A 23,343-nucleotide genomic window follows, 5' to 3' on the forward strand; every position below is an offset into this window, starting at 1 on the left:
TCAGTAAGTTGGTTCTTAACTCAAAATAATTAAAATATAAGGTGTCCAAACTTCATAAGTTTGAACTTAGATTATATATTTGGAATTAATTTTAAGTACATTTAAGTCCTACCAAAATCTAACTGAATTTTCATTTCTATTGTGAATTACATCTACTTTGAACTTGATAACTATGAATTGTACTAATTTACGTTAACATAATGTTAAGCGTATTATCAAAATGTACGTAACATAAAAACTACACTTCCTAGGATGTAAGACTGGCTAAGCTCGTTCACTTGGCCTACATTCCTACAACTGTGAACAACTACCATTATTGTATTAATAAACTCACTGGATTGCTTTTTAAATCTATTGGTCATTTTGAATTATTATTGTCGCAAGCTGATTTTACCTAGATACCATCTCCTCTTTGTTCATCATCATCATCATTGGGTTTGGTGCTCCTATTATTTACAGTCCACAAATTAAATAGAGGTCTGGAGGCTAATTCTCTGAGGTTCCCTTTGTGTCATCTAATATACCCCCTCCAAGCGTCTTCATAAGGATATTTCATGGAACAATCCGAAAAAGTGTAAACATTTTGAATATGTATATTGAATAACAAAAAGCTCCATCTAATATAGTTTTATAAAAAATCTCTTGTTAAAAAAATATATTATAACATTTAATATCTTAAAGAATTCTTAAAGAATTCAAAACTAATGATTTTAGTTACTTTTTTACTTTTCGTTTAAGTTAAGAAAAATATTAGTTACAGGTTTACAATAATGCTATACATCTATACACAAACATGCAAATTATATTGTGGTTACTCTCTATTTGGTTCTGGTGTATGGGTAAACACCACCAAGGCAAACACTCATTAATGAAAGGATTACTATGTGTTTTGTATTTTAAATTATTCAGTTATTACCAATCAATTAAAAAATTTCGGTTTTTAAAATTACCCGCCTGTATTTATACAAAATCTTTCGAAATCGTTGTCAGGATAGATGTATTAAAAATTCGTTCGTGCCATTCATTACTTAACTAATGACTCGAGTTAATCGTCTTTGGACAATGTTTTCATAAAATAAACGAAACGTGTAATTAAAAGTAAATTATTAAAAGAGTTTCCATAAATTGAGGGAAGTAAACGTGTCACACTATAGACTTTTATATTGCAAGTTAGTCTGTACTTGCAACACTTTTTAAAGGGATTCGTTCCCATTATTTCCAAATAATTTCTCAAAGTAAATAAATACTTCAACATAAACATTATATTGATATTTCGCAGCCGTTGAGTTAAGAGTACAATAACTTAAATTCAGCGACCATGACATTCGGTAGTTTTTATCAAACTAACAGTGTTGAGAATTTCAAAATATTTTGGATTTTATGGAGGCTATTGGGTTTCAAAGGATTTGAGAATAAGTATGCCAACATTTTTCACAATTTGGTGTTAAACATTGCGATTAGCATTTGGTATCCAATGCACTTAACCCTGGGTCTATTAAGTTTACCCAATCAGGGAGAAATATTCAAAAATCTGTCAATAACCATTACCTGCATTGTATGTAGCATGAAATTCGTTTGTCTGCGCATGAAACTGCAACAGATGTACGTTATAGAAAGCGTATTTCTTGAACTAGATGGAAGCGTTGGAAGTAGAGAGGAATATGAGTTTTTTACAAACGGTCCAAAGAAGTATGCCCGACTGATAACTAAACTATATTTTACAATGTATATGGGAGCCAACGTTGCTGGAATAACAATGGTATTACTTGACTCGGAGAGAAGACTTATGTACCCGGCTTGGTTTCCATTTGACTGGAATTCTTCTTCAGTTGTCTACTGGTCAGTGCTGATGTATCAATTTATGGGCGTTACTACACAAATTGTGCAGAATTTGTTGAACGATGCTCCAGCTGGTGTAATGTTATGCTTAATAAGCGGTCATGTTCGACTCTTGGGCATGCGAGTGTCCCGCATTGGTTATGATCCTAAGAAAACTGAAGATAATAATCTGGTGAATCTCAGAAAGTGTGTCGAAGACCATCTAAAACTGATGAAGTGAGTATTTAAATGAAAGCAATAATTATTTCTAATTATTTCTGCCACCGTGGTGCAATGGTACGCACGCCCGCCTTGCACGCAGAAGGTCGGGGGTTCGATTCCCCGGCCAAGCAACATCAAACATTTTTCAACGGTGGCAAAATACCCCTCAGTAATGTTGGCGACATTTCCTGAGTATTTCAGCCTTGAAAAACTTCTCCATAAGTGGTGTCTTAAGACACGCCGTTCGGACTCGGCGATAAACAGTAGGTCCCATATCATTGAGCTAAATATGAATCGGGGTGCACTCATTGATATGAGAGAAGTCTCCCTTGTCCCGTATGGGATGTTGTGGAACAATGTTTGTTTTTAATAATTATTTCTAAGTGGAAGAGAACTCACTAACATTCTTTTTGTTTTCAGATTATTCGATTTGGTGCAAGATTCCCAATCTTATGCACAGTTGATTTTATACATTTCCAGTGGATTGAATATCTGTGTGGCCTTGGTCTATTTAATATTCTTCGTCGATAATTTGGCTGCATATGTGTATTATTCAATTTTCATAATGGCAATTGCTGTTGAACTATATCCGCCATATTATTATGGCAGTATTTGCCAACAGGAGTTCAACGATTTAAGCTATGCCATATTTTGCTGTAATTGGCCGAATCAGACGCTACGTTTTCGTAAAAATATGAAAATTTTCGTACAGAACACGTTGCCCAAAATCACTATGAAGGCCGGAGGAATAGTTGGAATGCAAATAGAAAATTTCTTCGCAATATTGAAAATGGCTTACTCTTTATTTACTCTGGTCATAAATATTAAATAGATGCAAAAGCAAAATCTTTTGATCACATTTGAACACACATACATATATGTATATGCACAGTATAAAGTTAAATGCACTTTAAAATGTAATTTGAGCAGGGTTTCGGACTCGGAGTCTGTTCTAAAATTATCAAAAATGTTTTAAACCTAAAATTAAAGTTAAAGTCTTAATACAACCCTTTTGATCTCTATGTTGAACCAATTAATCATATAAACAGTCAATATATATATATATATATATATATATATATATATATACTAGGGGACCCGGCGAACTTCGTCTCGCAGTCTGTTAGATACTGAAGTCGATGGCTTTTGTTCAAACCTATTATACTATTATTGCTATATCGAGTTCAATTGCAAATATTTCTTTGTTTTGATCTTTTTAGGACGATCTTTGACGCAGATGCACATTTGATAATTGTACTTTCGATGTCAGTTTGCCGAAGAAAGAGGCTACTGAGGGGCAAAGTGTTTCTATTTTCCTCGAATCTCTGTCCCATAAACTGGGCAACTGTAAATCGGGACTAAGATATATTTATTGAACAAATAACATATTTTGCGACGCACAGTTGAAGAATTTGGTTTATTAGATCTCGTTTAAGTTTGCGTTTTAATCAATTATCCTATTTCGAACAGAGTGATCCGATTACTCCGATACTTGATAAAAGTTACCATCTTCGCCTGATTTTCTTTCTCACTTCTCTGTTTAAAGTGATCTCCCGAATTCGAAAGTCCGGAATAAAATCATAGATGAACACGGAGAGTGCATTTGTATGCAGAATCCTAATATAAATTAGAGGGGCGCACTCTTCTTGTTCATCTCTGAATTACAACTGCGGTAATTGTATCAATATCACAAATTATTATGTCGCCCGATACAGAATATTTGTCCATAATTCGATCAATACATCTACAGTACCGCCTATTTCTAGCTTTTTATACTCTCAGCCTTTAGGCTAAATGTCCTCATCGAAATAATAGTTTTAGACCCCAAGAGTGTTTGGACGAAGTTCTTTCAAACAATTTGGAGTCGATTTAGACCTGTCCGCCGTCTGTCTGGCTTGTGTGCACGATAACTCTCGAATTTTGAATTTCATAATACCTTGCCCAAACTTAGTTTATGTTCGAAGTTGACCCATATCGGTCCACTCGTTCGGGTACCTCCCCCACAAAAGTTCGAAATTTTCTGTAAAATGGTGTGAACGATAGCTACCGAAGCGCGCAATCGATTTGGTCCAAACTTTGCAAATCGTATTACTACTTTCGGGTATAGATCGGGTTTGAATATGGACCATATCAATCTACTCCTTCGTGTACCTACCACACAAAATTCGGAATAAATGAAGTTTAGGAGCTTTTCTCGGATGGTTTTGAAAAATTTTCAGCAGATTGTCATTGCGGCCCCTTTACCAAGGTACAATTTTTTTCGGGGGAAAGTCCATACCTCCTGAGATACTGGCCTAAAAACTCCAAGAAACCCTGATGGCACCATCTAAAATGCCAAATCCTGAAGATAACTCTCGCAGGGAGTTTCTGATTGGTTCAAACTTTGCACACCGTATTATTTCATCCAGTCCAGTCGGTCCAGTCCTTCGGAGTGCCCACACTAAATTTTGGAAAAGTGGACTTTGAAAACTCGTATCGGATCTATTTGATTTTTTTGCAGAAGTTTTTTTTTCACTATTCCTACTACAACGGTACAATTTTTCCGGAGAAAGTCCATGACACCCTGCCACCACAAACTTAAACAGCTAGTATGAAGGATAACTCTCAAAATTTTCAAAAATTTTTTCCAAACTTGGTTTAAACTCGCTGTTTAAACTTGTGTTTGCTTCTTTTTTGTTTTTGGTTAAAGGCTGAGGATACAGCTGACTGATACCTTCTTACTTGTTTTTTTCCCAACGCACATAGGTTTCAATCAGGAAATTTTTGGCCAAAACCTTATTTTTGAAGTTTCGAAATTTTAACTTTTTTTTGCACAGAATAATAAAAAACACCTCAAGTCATCTGAAAATAATTAGTTTTTGTAAATAACGTTAGTATTCGTTGATTGGCGCAGTACCAAAGTTGACACTTTTTTTATGTAAAAATAAAACGGACTTTGTGCTGTAAAATATACAATTTTTGTTGTATTGCGTCGCTGATAAATATACAGAAGTGAGACCAAAGTTATTATGAATCGGGAAGCTGTTAATGAGTACTTTTATAATATTTACAAAAAGGGCGATGAAATTTGTAAAATTAGCGTAATAAAATCAATTTTTATATATATATAAAAATTATTTTTTACAAATATTTTTAAAATATATTTAAACTTTTAAAAAAATGTCCAAGTTTGTCCACCTCCAAATTGATTTTGGAAGATAGCTGGGGGTCTGAACTAATAAACTGAGAAATAAATTCCTGCTCAAATTTGCCACAGTTAAAATAAAGTGGATTTTTCTATTTTAAGATGGGAGAATTTTTTGTAAATACCTGTTGTGACTTTACGTAGTATCCAATTGAAATAGAACGATAAAACCTACATCTATCAACCGATTTTTCTTAAAATTCATATTTAAGGGTTTCAGAGTGTAGAAAACAAGTACGTGTATGTTTTTTGAAAATAGGTCCATTTTTTGTCATAGTCCCCACATAAAAGTACCGTCCGATTTTAGATATTTTGTGAATTTTAGCGACACTTTATGACCGTTTCGGCTGAAATATGGTATTTCGACCTCTTGCAAGATATGAATCCTTTGTACCAAAAATTGTTAACATAGGTCAATGTTTTGGTTTAGACCCCACACAACGATACAACCCTGTTCAACAAATTTTGGCAGTTTTTGGTCATTTTGGTCGATAAAACGTAAGAATTGCTGTTTGTACACATTTATTAAAAATAATAATTAATTTCAATACAAAATGGACGTTGAAATAGTTTTGGCCAGAAAATTTGGATTTGGGACCATTGTGCAACGTTGAATATCATACTTTTTCGATATACATACATATGTTTGTATTTGACCATTTGCAACTGGGTTCCAGCTCTGCGGGAACTAAACTGATTGAATTCGTACTCCTTTTCAGTGGGGACATCAATTTTAAGTAACATGACAGGACGTAGACAGTCAATGTATATCTGGTACTGCTCAAATTTTATACGACATATCTGATCTTTCGAAGATGTTTTTACTTACGATTTAAAAGTATGCAAATGTATGTATATGCCACAACCTCATTTCCATTGAAATTACCTCCGAGATCTAGATTTTTCAAATAACCCACCGATTTTGTAAATTTGGTACTTTTTTCCTCAAAACTGTGGAAACCATTTCATGCGTTATCATCTTCATCTTTTTAATCGGAATCTGACCGAAACCACTACTAATCTTTACAAACTGTAAACTAAACTCTCTCTCTTTTTGACAAAGTTTTCGCTGTTAATTTTCTAAAAAGACGCTTAAAAATAAATGAACATCGATTTCATCGTGAATAAAAAAATGTCTATACAACTTTCAGAAATTGACAAAACAGAGTAGTAGAATGGACCCTGACAGTTGGTGCATAAAAAAATTTTGCCAAAAACTGTCAAAAAAAGTGTCACGGTATACTCCCAACACGAAGCTAAATAGAAATGTGTCAAAAAAATGTAAAAAATATTTTTGCAAATTTTTCCCAGATTTTCGCGATTTTTTTAGGTTTTATCCTTTTCTGCCATGATACCATTCCGAATTGGTGCGAATTATGCAAATCTGTTCAGCCGTTCTTGAGTTATAAGCGTAGTAACTAACATCATCCTTTCTTATATATATAGATATATATATGGCGAAAACCAAAAATGTTTTACAATCGATGAACTGTTAACATATTCTATATAGTATGATATACATTTTTAAAATGAAGTTTTTTAGGAGGGATCCCATAATATGGGCCATTAAAATTAATTTACGTGGAAGCTGTGTTGGCATCAATGTAGAAAAATAGGTAAAAATGGGTTGAAGCCAACAAGTTTTGTTATGCTCCCTTCCGATTTCTGGCTTAACCTTACATTTTATAGACATATGCCCAAAGAAAGACTCAAAGAATACTTCATGGGCAATATGATACTAGTGTATCATTTTTCGATATATCCACTGCATCCACCTAAAATTGATGCTGACATTTTGCAGCCGGAATTTCGGGGTTTTTTGGTATTTTTTTTAAAATTCGGACGCGCAACAAGATAATATTCAAAACTAATAATAGGATTAAAAAACTCGTGATTTTTCGTTTAATGCATATCTCATGAGCGTGTTCCTTACAGCATCCTAGTAATTGGAGTCTAAAAGTCAATATTTGATGCGTGAATTTTTTTAATAAACCTATTTTTTGCGTTTACAATTTACAAGTGCCATTCAATTTCCTTTGTACCCCGCGTGAATTTTTTTACGCGACGGATCTAATGAGCCCATCCGCGATCGAATCCATCCACTAAAACCGCGGATATAGATACCCTGAAAATAGGAAAGTCACCAAAAATTTATTTTGACAAATCCGCGTACTAAACCGATATTTTCTTTAAAAATTTTTACGTAAGTGGAATCCTTTATACGCGTTTATAATATTTGCGAAAACGCGTGTCATAAATTACAGAGATTCACGAGTAATATGGGTTATCTACCAAAAATAGAATGTGGAGGCACATCCGCGGTTCTTGAAGAATCTGTTTAAAATATGTGTATATAGACGTATTTTTGATGAGTGCTACTGAAACCGGATGCGCATCAAAATCGTATGCAAATTGCGCGTTTTTTACCCACTTTAATGTTTTTTGCATTGTGTGATGCAACTGGCGGCACACTTTGACCGCTGAGTGAAACATCGAAATATGCATAGATATTGAAAGAGATTGATTCGCTGTATCCAAAAACGGATGCGCATCAACTGATTTTAACTAATTCCCGAATAATAGGCTTTTTTAATTTCCACATTTTTTGAATGATTGTAATTTCAATATTACTCTTAATTTCCTATCCTTATAAGTTATCACAGTAAGCAAATAAGCTTTCACGATGGTAAACCATATTTCTTGATGAAGTTTTAGCAGTACACATTAATTATTGTATGGGATTTTAGCGAAATAGTTGGAGAACTCTCAAATATTTTTTCTAATTTTTCGAATCAAACCAAAAAATATATTTGCAACAATATTTTCCAACAATAAGTTTTTCTCTTTTGTTGTTGTAAATAATATGCAATTTATGTACCCAATCTCTATAAATTGGGTATCAAATTTTTTACGCATTGTCTAGATTCCGCATATATTTTTTAATTTATTTTTTGAGGGTTTGTACGGACTCTGGGACAGGATAATTTGGATTTACTTCAAAATTTTTTTATTATTTGTTGATTTTCCGCGAAAATAATAATAAATTTAATAACTATTTAAACATCTACGAATAGATATGGAATGCTGTTAACGATTTATGCATACATTTTCTCATAACAACAATTAAATATTTTTAAATATTTTTTCTTTATATGAGAATAAAAACCGCTATAACTTTTGCGCGCATCGTCCAATTTTGTGAACTCGAACAGATTTGAAACCAGATTTTTCTTAACCTCCCTCAATGCCAAAAATTGTAGATGTGCTCGCAAAATTTTTTTTTTTTTAATTTTTATACCCTGCACCACTATGTGGTAAGGGGTATTATGTGTTAGTGCATTTGTATGTAACATACAAAAGGAAGCGAGATAGACCCATAGTTCCTTCTAGGGATATATGTACTTTCTGAGTCGATTTATGCATGTCCGTCCGTCCGTCCGTTCGCAACATACAGGTCGCATTTGTTGACCGATTTCGCTGAATTGGGGAATACCATTCTTTTAGCCGTCGGAAGATCAAGTTCGAAGATGGGCTATATCGGTCCAAGTTTTGGTATAGCCCCCATATATATTTTCGGCCGATTTCACGTATTTTCTGTAACACACACGCTATATATGTCCGATTTCGATGAAATTTCGACTTTGTGACTGAATTTGGTCCAAAAATAAATGTGCCAAATTATATCGAAATCGGTTCAGATTTGGATATAGCTCCCATATATATGTTCGCCCGATTTCACGTATGCGATGTACCAATCACGCTATATACGTCCGATTTTAATGAAATTTGGAATGTTTGACTGAATTTGGTATAGAAATAAGTGTGCCAAATTATATAGAAATCGGTTCAGATTTGGATATAGCTCCCATATATTTTTTCGGCCGATTTCACGTATTTTCTGTACCAAACACGCTATATATTTCCGATTTCGATGAAATTTGGAATGTGTGACTGAATTCAGTCTAGAAATAAATGTGCCAAATTATATCGAAATCGGTTCAGATTTGGATATAGCACCCATATATATTTTCGGCCGATTTCGCGTATTTGCTGCTCCAAACACGCTATATAAGTCGGATTTCAATGATATTTGGAATGTGTGACTGAATTCGGTCTGGAAATAAATGTGCCAAATTATATCAAAATCGGTTTAGATCTGGATATAGCTCCGATTTATATTTAAATATTCACAGTGGTGTAGGGTATCATATAGTCGGCCCCGCCCGACTTTGATCCTTTCCTTACTGGTTTTCAAATGGAATTGCAAAGGATTTTTGGTTTTCGCCATATACACTTTCATGAGGATAAAGTATTCCTCATTGAAATAATATTTTTAAATCCCAAGTATGTTTGGGCGAAATACGTTTCAGACAATTTCTAGTCGATTTTGCAATGTCCGTGACTGGAGCGCACAATAACTCTCCAACTGATTAACTAATTTGGTCCAAAATTTGGCTTTCGTAATATTTTGTGCACATTTTAGTGTAAGTTCGAAGATGGGCCATATCGGTGCACTTCACACACAAAAGTTTTTTCGGAAAATTTATGCTCACGATAACTTTCGAAGGGACTAACCGGTTTGGTTCTTACTTTGCACACCGTAATATTTCTACCGGATATGGATCAAATTCAAATATGGACTATATCGGTTCACTCCTTCTGGTACCTCCCACACAAATTATCGGAAAAGTGCAGTTTAAGACCTGCACTCGAATTGTTTTGATTTTTGTTGTAACAACTTGTATTCGCTGCCCCATCACGACGGTACAATTTTTTCACGGGCAAGTCCATACTTCCTGAGAAAATGGCCCGAAACTTGTAAAAAATGTTAAGACACCATATATAGTGGATGCAGCGTACGATAACTATCCAACCGATAAACCAATTCGATCCAAAATTTTGGCAGTGGTAATATTTTGATCAAACTTAAATCAAGTTCTATTATGGGCCATATCGGTCCACTCCTTTGGGTACATTCCCCATAACAGTTTAAAACTTTTCGCTAAAATGGTGCGCACGATAACTCTCGAAGGCAGTAACCGATTTGGTCCATACTTTGCACATCGTGATATTTCTACGATACATAGATCAGGATCTAATATGGACTATATATGTATAACTGGGAGGTACCCGAATCCAGATAAAATTCCGAAAAAGTGCAGTTTAGGACCTGCTTTCGAATCGTTTTGATTTCTCTTGCAGCTGATTGCACTCAAGGCCCCTATTACGATAGTACAAGTTTTGAGTGGCAAGTCTACACTTCTTCAGAAAATGACCCGAAAACTGTAAAGGTAAGGTACTCTTTGTGGTACCTTATCTATAGAGAGGAGTGACTACCAAAATAAGACCCACTTCCAAAATGGACTATGGCGATCCACTCCCTTAGGTACTTCCCCCCAAAACTGTTGGTCTTTAATCCAAATCCATATTTTTGTCGACATGTTCATACGCCAAAAATTCTCAATACACCCAAAGTACATAGGTTTTTTGGTAGAGAAATTTTTCAATTCACACGGGCTGAGAGTTTTTTTTTTATTTTTGTAATATTGTAGCACATCACTCCGTATGACTTCGTGTTATCTTCTTGACTCTTAATATCCTGGTTAGATATTATCGGACATTATTGCACTTTAATGAGGTTTAGCAAATTTGGGTCATCAAGCCGTTTCCGAATCAAATTATGAGCCATTAAAGATCAACACATTTTTTTATTATCAAATGGACCACCTATTGTTTACCCTTAATGTAGGCGTAATTTTTTTGTACACATTACGGTGCTATGGTGTGTTTCGTTATTAATTTTTTTATCTAAAATATTTTTTATTGACAAACTGTGGATTTTTTATTGCAAAATACTCACAAGTATAAATACGCATTATTTTGATTTTATTTAACATTGAAATCTCCTTATTTAACATTTAAATATTTTTGTTATTGTTTTAATAATTCTTGCCCGACTTATTGTTGTTTTGTATACATCATCGTTATACTGCATCGATCCTAATGGTTTTATCTCAAATTCCAGCTTCCGTAAGCACCAACAAGAAACTGCTTTCTATGGCAATATGTCAGCCGCCAAAGGACATTAGTTATGATCACTTCACGGTCATAATGTAAAAGTTCATGATTGTCAGATGTTGTCATTTGGTTTAGAGTGAAGTGTGCTGTGCCGAGGATACATACCGCCAGCTACATCGACGTACCACTGGTCAGTGTTATAGTCTTTTGAAAAAATCTGAAATGCCAGTTAGTCATTTTTTCTGTAACTTGAGGAGCATACAATCTCGCTCATATGCAGAGCACAAAAGATGCCATCCAATTCGTGGAAGCTGTTGTGTGCTGTGCAAAAAGAGTCACCACTTAATTTGTTTGGTTTGTTCTTGTTGGTGTTGTTTGATTTATTAGTGCATGTCTAGTGTCTGCTTGGTCATATCACTTTTCATGCAATTAAGCAAGTAACACTTTTGGTGTATTACATTCTGGCGTCAGTTTTTTATAACATTTTCTATTATGTCATGAATAGCATAAGAGTGCATGAACGTTTATGGCACCTTGGCCACATTTAACAATACAGTAATAGAATTACATAAATTCTTTATACATAACTATGTGTATGCTTCTATCTATACATGTATTTAAATAATACCCCACTTGTACGTAATTTTCAATATATTCTATTATCTACAAGATGGACTACTAAAAATGCAAACTTCTTCTAGTAGACATTTTTGTAGGTGTACAACGAATCCACAAAACCCCTAGTTGGGTTTTGACTTTTCACATCCAGTTCGGATTTTATGGCCTCATCTGCACCAGCCTAAATCATGTTTTTTTTTTCGATTTAATATGGGCTATACCCCATAAACCAATAGAGATTTTGTTTTAAAATTTTGAGTAATATTGTAGCCTCAAGGCCCCCGCCAGGGATAACAATCTTGGCGCGATGCGGGGGCTTAAGGTCACAGTTTCCACACTCAACACCCTGGAAGTGTTTAGTTGGGGAACTGTGACCGACCAAAGGTTATCCAAGTAGCGGTGTATTAAGGTTTGCAGTTAGGGTACCAACTGTATTAGAACGGAGCTTCGTTGATACCTGGGCATCTCAACGCAGTAATGGCTTAGTTGTCATGTCCTTGCCATGGTAAAGGAGGGATATGCCATGGTGGACTTCACTTCCCCCACTAAATCTATGACGTATGGAGAACAAAAATTTAAACAAAAAAATAACCAAAACTAATTCGATTGATGACAACTATGCAATGCCTAAGGACAATTCTTTAGATTCAAAATCTAGTACCAAGTCTGGGGCAACCCAGCCAACGGTTGACGGGACGGTAGTGTCGGGAGGGGACGGACCTAAGGTACCCACTCTGGGAACTGTCACTGACAGTTTGGCTGAACAAAGCCGGAAACTCCTGGAGATACTGGAGCAGACGTTGGCCCTGCGTCTTAGTCAGAATGGCTATTCTACTGGAGCGGAGGACGGCTCATCGGATGACGAAATGAACACCACAGTCATTCCAGCGACTGTAGTTAACGATGAGTCGGCCTCAACCTCAGTGGAAGTAGCCACCTCTGGACCAACTGATGCACCAGCTACCCAACCATCGGCCGCAGCCGATGTTGCTGGCTCACAAGGACTGGCTGCTGTTGAGGAAGGAGCTCCGACCAAAATACCGGCCGGAAAAGCTCCCACCACCTCAGATAGCTCTGCTAGTAAATGGGCCAAAAAGAGGAGGGCGTACCACAGAGCAATGCACTTCCTCAGGAAGTTCATTGACAGGGAACCCTCATCTATAACGCTGAGAGAATGCAAGATGATCAGGATTAACCTCAAGGTAGTGATCGAAAGATCTCACCCTCACTTACCCAAGGGAAGACCTGATATCAGCAAGCTTTCTCTTATTACGGCAAACGAAGAGGTTAAGTCAATGCCTACATCGACTCCCACAGCCCCAAGGGCCAAACTGGGAGCGATGTTGACATGATCCGAAAACCATAAAATGATTCGCCTCCTTCGACCTCAAAGCTCTCTTCAAAGGGATGTCCCGTCACACAGACAGGGCAAACCTCAAAGGAGAAGGAAGCCAAGCCGAAGGGGACGCATCATAAGAGTTCAAAGTCTCGGAAGTCCGACCGAACACCGGTCTCCGCACCTGGGGGAGCACCTATCAAGCCCAATCCATCTCCACCAAAAAGCGCGATGAAGAGAGACAGGTCAATGGAGGAGCCACTCCCCAGTGCTAAGAGACCCACTTCAGGTCAACAACCCAATACTCATACTTCCCCAGCCGGTTGCCCTAAGACTGGGAACAGGAAAGATGCCGCAGCCAGTTCAGCCTCACAAGCTAACTTGGGCCACAAGGAATCTCCCAGTTCTCATCTCAAGACCAACAGCAGGGGAAAAAGAACAAGCAGACCGATGGTGCCGGATGAGTTGCGAGCAGCGGTCATCGATAAATCTGACCTTGATTGGATAATCAGAGAGGATCGATGGCTACTTATCGAAACTCTTCTGCGTGACATCGTGTTCACAGGAGAAGGGGAACCTCATAAACACACCCAATTTGGCAGTGCCGCTCCATACAGAGGCGTTAGGGTCATCTGTTGTGAAAATAGGGAATCTCTGGATTTCCTCACTTCCACGATAGAGGGTCTTGGCGAACTCTGGGAGGGATGTCAATTGACAGTTTCAGAAGAGTGTTGTCAGCTTGGGTGCCACCTCCACCTGTGGATCCCGCTCGCATACTGACCATACTCGGCAGACAAAACCCCAATCTCCGGACCAGCACATGGAATCTGGTCAGCTACAATCCGGAAAATGGAGGTGTTGCCATCAGGGTGTCAATAGACACTCAGGAGCAAGTTTACTTAAGGACTAGAGGGGGCAAACTACACTTTGGTCTAGGATGGATCAGATTCCGCCTAGGACGAAAGTAGTGGAGGAACGGAAGCAGCAGCCGCTTCGCATAATGCAGATTAATCTACATCACTGCAAAGCGGCTGCTGCTGAACTTCTTCTAGCCCTCAAGAAGTCTGAAGTTGACATCGTCTTAATCCAGGAGCCCTATTTATACAAGAATAAGGTTGCTGGGTTAAACGATAGCAACTACACCACCTTCGCCACATCCAACGGGGACAAGGTAAGAACCTGTGTAGTTGCTAAGAAGAGTCTTAAACTAATATTTCTCTCTAATTTCAGCGGAGGTGATATTACGGCTGTAAGGATGGAATGCAGCTCCCATGGAGCCACCATATTCTCGTCCATATACATGCCATTCGAGAGCCCTGACCCACCGGGTAATGACGTGGAGAAGCTTGTCAAAGAGATGGGTAGCACTTGCCTCATCATCCTAGGATGTGATGCCAATGCTCACCATTTCCACTGGGGCAGCAGAGACACAAATGCCAGAGGTGAGTCCGTATTCGATTTTATCTTAAAATAATCTCAGAATATGCAACAGGAGAAATGAATACACTTTTCAAAATAGAATCAGGGGGGAGGTTATAGACATAACCCTCACTAATAAAGACGAATCTATTATCAGTGACTGGAGGGTATCGGTAGAATGCTCCTTTTCGGATCATCGGAAGATATTCTTCCAAGTCTCTGTTAATGACATTCGACAGCCACCATTTAGAAATCCACGGAAAACCGACTGGAACAAATTCAATGAACTAGTAAGCTCCAAGCTGGGAGTATCACGATACCCCCAAACAGCCACAGAGGTTAATAGTGGAGTGAATCACGTGACAGAGGTTTTGGTGGACAGCTAGCCTCAAGGCAGCACGACTTATGCCTATGTCAAACAAATCAATCGGGAAAAGCTGCATCTATCGCATTAAAATATAGGAATATTACTTTCTAAAACTCTTGTTAATACCCAGCAAACCAATCGTACCGATATCGTAAAGAAATCGGAACAAAATTCGGACGTTACGTCCGATATCTGATCCGAAATCGTAACGATATCTTAACGAAAGTTGTATGAAGTGGTTGACATAATTTCGGAACGAAATGTCGGAGCGAAATCGGATAGATTTCGGTCAGAATTCGCAACGAAATCGGAAGAAAATCCTTGGGAAATTCGGAATGCGAATTTTTTCCTCAGAATTTTCGTACAGATTTCTGAACGATTTCGGAATGATGTCGTTTGAAAATCTGAGGCACCTTCCGAACTTTCGTAAAGATTTCTGAACGATTTTGGAATAATTTCGTATGATTATCGAAGGAAAAAAAATTTCTTTGATGCCTCTCTTTTATTGATAAATTTTCTTTGTTATGTTTTTTATTGGAAGATTATAATTTCAAAGATATCTAATGATTTTTACTGTTGTTATAATTTTGTAGTTATAGTAGAACAATGTAAACTTTGTGTACGAATATGTTGAGTCTATCAGCACTAGCTTGAATTATTATATGTTGCATTTATATTTAAAATATTTGAAAAATGTATATGCGAATATTATAACCAACCATTTTGTTTTTCGACAACAAACTAACATGTTGCTTGTTGAATATATACAAAATGTGGTTGTTGTGCGAAGGGAAATTTGTTTTCGACATATCGATCCGAATTCGTAACGAAATCGGAAGAAAAACATTAGCATATTCGAAGGGAAATTTACTTCCGACATTTTCTCCGAAATCGGAACGAAATCTGAACGAATTCCCCTACGAAAAATCGTATAGAAATCGATACGAAATCTCAACGATTTTGCTTCCGAAATTGTTGCGATATGTCGGACATCCGACATTTGGTTTGCTGGGTATATATAAAAGAGCTTAGTGATAAGTGAGTGACTGATAGATCATCGCCCAGACGAAACGGCTGAAGCTAGAAGCTTCAAATTTTGAGTGTAGGTTGCCGTTGTCGTGAGATAAGGCTCGGTTTCTGGAAATTCGAACAGGAAGGGTACGAAAAGTACTAAAAGGTACTAGATATGGTACCTTCGTACTTATGGGTACTGAAAGTATGGGTACGAAGAGTACTAAATGGTACTAAGTTTAGTACAATTTGGTACAAATGAACGCATACAGCGGAAATCCTGAGATTTGGAATAAAGATTACTGTTATTATTTTGTATTAATGTATGTGTAGAGTTTAGATATGTGTTTGTCGAAATACGTACCATAAGTACAAAAAAATTACTAAATGGTACTCAATTTGCTGTTGGGTGTAGGGACAGAGCTGGAATCTTTATTTTTTGGAGTTGGGTGAGTATTAGTGTGTAGCGTTGGTATATGAACGTGTTTTAAGAAATACGTACCATAACTTGACGAATAGCACCTAAGCGGCCTAAATTTAGTATAGTGTGTAGGAACAGAGCTGGAATTCTATTTTTTTTCACTGTTGGTATGTGGAGTTAAAATATGGAGATGGTTTTGGAAATGCATGCTATGAAAAGTACTAAACGATAAAGAATTTGATATAATTTGTTATTGTGTAAAGGGGTTAGCAGGAATTTTTGAAATTTTAGGGGGAGGTTTCGGAAATTCGTAAATTTATAAGTAAATTATTATTATCGTGTTTGGAAGAACTGATAGAGCTGGGAATGAGCTTCGCGGTTGGTTTAAATGGTTGATATAAGAAAGTAATTTTAAGGTTAAGGTCTACGAAAAATACTAAATTTGTTACCATTTTGTTATTGCATGAACGATAATTTAAGGAGTTTTTTTGAAATGCATACAAATTCTGACTGTTTCTTTGAAAGTCGAACCGTACTTAAATAAAATTTAATATAGTTTAAAATTGGTATTAGTAAACCAAAAGTTTTCAGTGTTCGCCATTTCCATATTAAATATTGTTTATTTGTTTTTATATCCCTTCCGCATACGAAGTAGCGGGCATTTTGCTAGTACTATTGTAAATGTATTAAATTGGTCGCCGTAAAATATACAAGGTATACCATGAACGTTGCACTATACAACAATTATATTTTCTAAAGAGTTAGGTATCACTTTCAAGCGAATATTTTTTCTATAGATAGCATTATGGCAAATTTAAAAGTTTGGGAGATATGGTTCATGATATATAAAACTGGTAGTATTTTAATATATTTTATAAATTTTAAGGCGCTAATGGTGTATTTTTGGAGTTCATTATTTCTACAAATATTTTCTACGTTCTCTTATCTACAGCCTTGCTGAAAAAGTCAAAACTAAATTCGAATTGTTATTTTATTATTGTCTTATTAGGACGAAGGCCATTATTTACGAAAGTTTTTAATTAATTATTTGAATTAATCGAGCTAACATGACCTAAGGAATTTGTATTGAAAAATGAATTCTAGCGAAGTACCACACGCTCAACCACTGTGCTACGATCGTTTCGCTGGTAGTTTAGGCCAGCTCATAAGGCATATTTTGAATTTAAATGGCTAGAAGACAAAAGCTGATTTTGATAACTTCTATTTATACAACCATTTTTTCAAATGCAATGTGGACTATGGACTCTTTTTCGGCTATACAACAAACTCCTTTTACCTCTTTTTATTACAAATTAGTCTCACACAATTCAATTTTTCATATTTTCAAGAGTTCTCACAAACATCCTCGATGGGACAAGGGAGGCTTTGCTATATCAATGGGTGCACCCTGATTTCTATAAGCTCAAGGATATGGGACCTACCATTTATAGCCGGGTCCACTTGTAGAGAAGCCTGAAGTCGTGTTCATCAGTCATTTTAGTTGGTGTCGGAAGGTTTTTCGAATTTTCTGTGGAAGATATTTGAAGCAGTGGACCGATATAGTTCACATTCGAACCTTATGTATGTCAGCAATAATATTATTAGGAAGCAAATCGGTTGATTCGTTTAAGAGTTATCGTGCGTACCATTTTAGCGAAGCATTTTAAACTTGTGTGGGGCTGACATATTGTCTGAAACAGATTTTGTCGGTACCGAATTTGATATGAACCGGACACACAAACTTTAATAAGTGCGCCGCACAGTGGGTCATAATCATTTTTGTTCTGGTCAAAACTCTGTAACTTTTGAACGAATCAAGATATATTCATAACTCTTTTACTGTTCAACAGATAACATAATCAACTTCCCGATGCATAAAAAACGACCGAATCCGGTCTAGTAGTTGGAATGCAAGCAAGGAATTAAATGTAAAAGTTAAAATTTAGAGTTTTCTTTCGTATTTTGATTCAAAATACGAGTGTTTTTGAGTTTTTCATGTATTCCAATCTATTACAAAAAGTCAAACACCAACAAACAAACCAAGGCCTATACAAGGTCGGCCAATAAACCCACCTGATTATTATGTTTGTTGTCAAAAACATTATTGTGATTTAAAATTCAAAGAAACTCAAATCACAATAATGTAAAATCAATTATGTTTGTTGTCAAAAGTTGTTAACAGAATTCTGAATGGCCGAACTTCTACAGGCCTTGAAACAAACCATACAAATACAAAAAAATAAATAACATTTTTTTTAATTTGTATAACCTCAGCATTTATGCTAACACTTTCATACTGGCAAAATGTGCCTCATCAAAATAATGGTTTTAGACCCCAAGTATGTTTGGACGCAACAATTTGGAGTCGATTTAGCCATGTCCGTCCGTCTGTCTGGATGATGCGCACGATAACTCTCGATCGGATGAACCGATTTGGTGCAAAATTTGGCGTTAGTAATTTTTTATCCAAACTCAGTTTACGTTCTAAGATGAGCCATATCGGCCCGCTCCTACACATACCTCCCACACAAAAGTTCGAATGTGTTCGGAAAAATTGTGCGCACAAAAACTCTTGAAGCGAGTAGCAGGTCCGTACGTACGTGAAATTTCTATCAGACATAGATGAGATTCCAATATGGACTCTATCGGTCCACTCCTTCGGGTACCTCAGACACAAAACTTCGAAAACGTTCAGTTTAGGACCTGCTCTCGAATCGCTTTGATCTTTGTTGTAGTAACTCGTAATCGCTGCCCCCATTGCGACAGTACAAATTTGATCAGGGGCTAGTCCATACTTCCTGAGAAAATAGTCCGAAATGTTAAAAAAAAAACCTATGGCACCATGTGTAGTGGCTGGAGCGCACGATAACTCTCGAACGGATAAGCCGAATAGGTCCAAAATTTCGACTTCGAATTCCTTTTGTGTTTGTTGTAACAACTTATATTCGCTTTACCCATTACGACGGTACATGTTTTTTCAGGGGCAAGTCCATACTTCTTGAGATAATGGGCCAAAAGTTCGAAAAAAGTCTGCCGGCACCAACTAAACTGGGTAGTATGTAAGACACCCATCAAAGGGTGAAACCGATTTGGTCCAAACGTTGCACATCATATCATATTGTACATCGTATCTCTGCGGCCAAGCCCACTGATATTTTTTACTTGTTTTTAATAAATGTTGTTCACAAATTTAAAAAACACTTTGGGTTTTCATTAGTCCATATTTATATTAGGCAATTTTCTTTGCGGCAGTTGTCAGTTTGTGGGTAAGAGAGGGTGTTGAGAAGCATAGGCCTCACCCCTCTGTCCCTCAAAGTGACAATTGCAGCAAGAAAAATTGCTAAATGTAAATATGGACTTTAACACATATATTTAAAAAATTGTTAACTCGTGTAAAAAAGTTGTAATACATTTAACAAAGTGTTGAATGGACGGAACTGGTTGGGTACAAATATATATGGGTTGAAAGAGGACACTCTCAGGTCTGTTCCTTAAAAGTTCTAGTCCACTAAATTTGGAATTTCACTACAATTTAGTACCTGAGGTAAAATAAAATAGCTCACTTCGGTTACTTAAAGGCTATTTCTTTCTTCAGAAACTTGTATAAGCGGCCTTTTTCCAAAATTAGAAACAAAATTGTCGTCTTTAAGAGCACGCCACGCCCACATCTTCCAATAGTTTGACATAATTTGTTGGTTTCCTTAGTTTCATCGAATCCCATATAGAAATTAACAATCGATGACAAAAAATGGGTTTTGGCCACGAAAATAGATTTCTGAAACACTGTGTGCCGTACGGACTAGGTCGTGTAATCTAGCATAACCTAGGATATCTTCAGGGAAATATTCCGTAGGAAATATTTTTTTCCAATTTTCTATAAAAAAATTAGGAAATGTTTTAAAATATTAAAACAACAACTATGAGATTAGGACAGACTATTTTGAAAAAACAAACTTGACACAGTTTACTTTTTTCCAATAACGATGTGATCTCTACACACTCTTAAAAAATTTTTCAATCTCATTGATTTCACTCTTTATGCATTCTATTGATTAAATCCATTATATGGTTGATATTCTTTCTTATCCGTTTTATGAATGACGACAGAATTATTTGTTTGTCACACCTGACATCAATTTCATACATTCACAAACATCTGCATTTATGTGGCTATCAGATGTCCAAGAAGACTGGCTGGCTGTATGGTTGCCACTTCATATGGACAGACGACTACTTTAAGTCACTCATGAACTGATTTAACCGTTAACAAAGACATTTAATACACATTAAATTGCATCATAAGTACTGCATTATGTCTGCTTAACAAAGAAAGGGTAGGCAAATTGGCGATGTGTTTAATAGCAAAGAGTAGCGAATTGGAGAGATTGGACATTTAAAAGAGATAAATATCACAACAGAAAATTCATATATATGTATAACTAGCTGAACCCGGTCCGCTTTGCTGCCCCGACTACGATAAAATATAATGGAATGCCATAATTATATCAACGTTTTTAATATTTTAACGAATAAATATAGGAGATATGAAGGCGTTATATACCTATTCAGGGTTGTTATGGAGTTACTATGGTATTTTTATACGTTTCAGGAGGTAACCTTTTCGCCTATAAGTATTCCTAATGATTTAGATATATCATAATAAATCATAAATCTTAAGAAGTCTCTCAAAGATATAATACTTAATAGCTGTAGCCTTGGTCAATGCCTTCCCAAGCCTTGGTCAATTCCTTCCCAAGCCTTGGTCAATTCCTTCCCAAGTACTTGTGTAAATAATGATGACTTCTTCTTCTACTAAGTCTTCCAAATTTCATTGAAATTGAACATACATACGTAACAAAATCATGAAATCGACCGAAAATATGTATGGGAGCTATATTCCTATATGAACCGATCTCGATATAATTTGTCAAATTTATTTTTAGACCAAATTCCGTCTCACATTCCAAATTTCATTGAAATTACACATACATAGCGTGGTTTGTGCATAAAATACAGAAAATCAGCCGAAAATATATATGGGAACTATATTCAAATCTGAACCGACTTCGATATAATTTGTCCCATTTATTTCTAGAACGAATTCCGTCAAGCTTTCCAAATTTCAGTGAAATAAGACATATATAGTGTGTCCAAATCTGAACCGATTTCGATATAATTTGGCACATTTATTTCTAGACCAAGTTTTGCAACACATTCGAAATTTCAGCGAAATTTGACATATATAGCGTGCTTGGTGCATAAAGTACAGGAAATCGGCCGAAAATATATATGGGAGCTATATTCAAATCTGAACCAATCTCAATATAATTTAGCACATTTATTTCTAGAACAAATTCCGTCAGACCCTCCGAATTTCAGCGAAATTGGACATATATAGCATGTTTGGTGCATCAAATGTGGAAAATCGGCCGAAAATATATATTGGAGCTATATCCAAATCTGAACCGATTTCGATATAATTCGGTACATTTATGTCTATACCAAATTCCGTTACGCATTCCAAATTTAAGCGAAATTGGACATATATAGCGAGTTTGGTGCATAAAATACAGGAAATCGGCCGAAAATATATACAGGAGCTAAATCTGAGCCGATTTCGATATAATTTGGCACATTTATTTCTAGACCAAGGTCTGTAACACATTCCAAATTTCAGCGAATTTGGGCATATATAGCGTGTTTGGTGCATCAAATGCAGAAAATCGGCTGAAAATATATATGGGAGCAACATCCAAATCTGAACCGATATCGATATAATTTCTAGACCAAGTTCAGTCACACGTTCCAAATTTTATTGAAATTGGATATAAATAGCATGTTTGGTGCCTCAAATACATGAAATCGGCAGAAAATATATATAGGAGCTATATCCAAATCTGAACCGATTTCGATATAAATCGGCACATATATTTCAAGGCCAATATCCATCACACATTCGAAATTTCAGCGAAATTGGACATATATTGCGTGTTTGGTGGATAAAAAAAGGAAATCAGCCGAAAATATATGTATATGGGAGCTATATCCTAATCTGAACCAATCTCGATATAATTTGGCACATTTTTTTCTAGAACAAATTCCGTGAGACATTAAAAATTTCAGCGAAATTGGACATATATAGCGTGTTTGGTGCATAAAATAAGGAAGTCGGCCGAAAATATATGTGTATGGGAGCTATATCCAAATCTGAACCGATTTTGATATAATTAGGCACGTCTATTTCCAGACCAAGTTCCGTTACACATTCCAAATTTCATTGAAATTGGACATAAATAGCATGTTTGGTACATAAAATAAGGAAATCGGCCGAAAATATATGTATGTGGGAGCTATATCCAAATCTGAACCGATTTGAATATAATTTGGTAAATTTATTTCTAAATAAAATTCCGTTACACATACAAAATTTGGAGATTGTATCAGTAATAGTTCTAAAGATATTTGCATACAACATTTAATTTTTTTAGAGGTACCTCCGGTTTTGATGCTATATCTCCAGATCAACGCGAAATTTCAAAAAATCATATAGCCTATTTTCATTCCAGGCCATGAAGCAATGTACCCTAAAAATTTCAGTAAGATCTGTTCAGAGGTTTTCGAGTCTATAAGGCACAAACAAACAAACAAACAGACAAACAAATTTCAATTTTATATATATAGATAGACCGACCAAAAAATTTTTTTGATTGGAACTCACTCCTTCCAAAAACCTAAAACATACATATCGTCTGCTCCGTCGGAAAAGGTCGTAAGTCCCTTTCAAGAAAATTTTCAGGAGGAAGAAAAAACATTCCAGCGCTTTCTGTATTAAAGATTTTATTATGGTGGTAAAAGCAGTATTTTTCGTTTATTTATTCCGCTTCAATACCTGTACTTTGTTTGATAAAATTGCAACGCGTTTGGGAGAT

General features: G+C 36.1%; 1 protein-coding gene across 1 annotated transcript; it reads left to right on the top strand.

Moving 5' to 3' along the window:
- Positions 1–1,271: 1,271 nt before the first annotated feature.
- LOC141393459 (odorant receptor 33b-like) lies at positions 1,272–3,047 on the top strand. Its single transcript, XM_073966445.1, has 2 exons — positions 1,272–2,055; positions 2,461–3,047. Exons 1-2 carry the CDS (start codon positions 1,319–1,321, stop codon positions 2,870–2,872), a joined length of 1,149 nt encoding a protein of 382 aa, XP_073822546.1. The 5' UTR covers positions 1,272–1,318; the 3' UTR covers positions 2,873–3,047.
- Positions 3,048–23,343: the final 20,296 nt, after the last annotated feature.

Source organism: Musca autumnalis, unplaced genomic scaffold (genome assembly GCF_047663935.1).
Source record: "Musca autumnalis isolate F117 unplaced genomic scaffold, ASM4766393v1 scaffold_2, whole genome shotgun sequence".
NCBI classification, from domain to species: Eukaryota; Metazoa; Arthropoda; class Insecta; order Diptera; family Muscidae; genus Musca; species Musca autumnalis.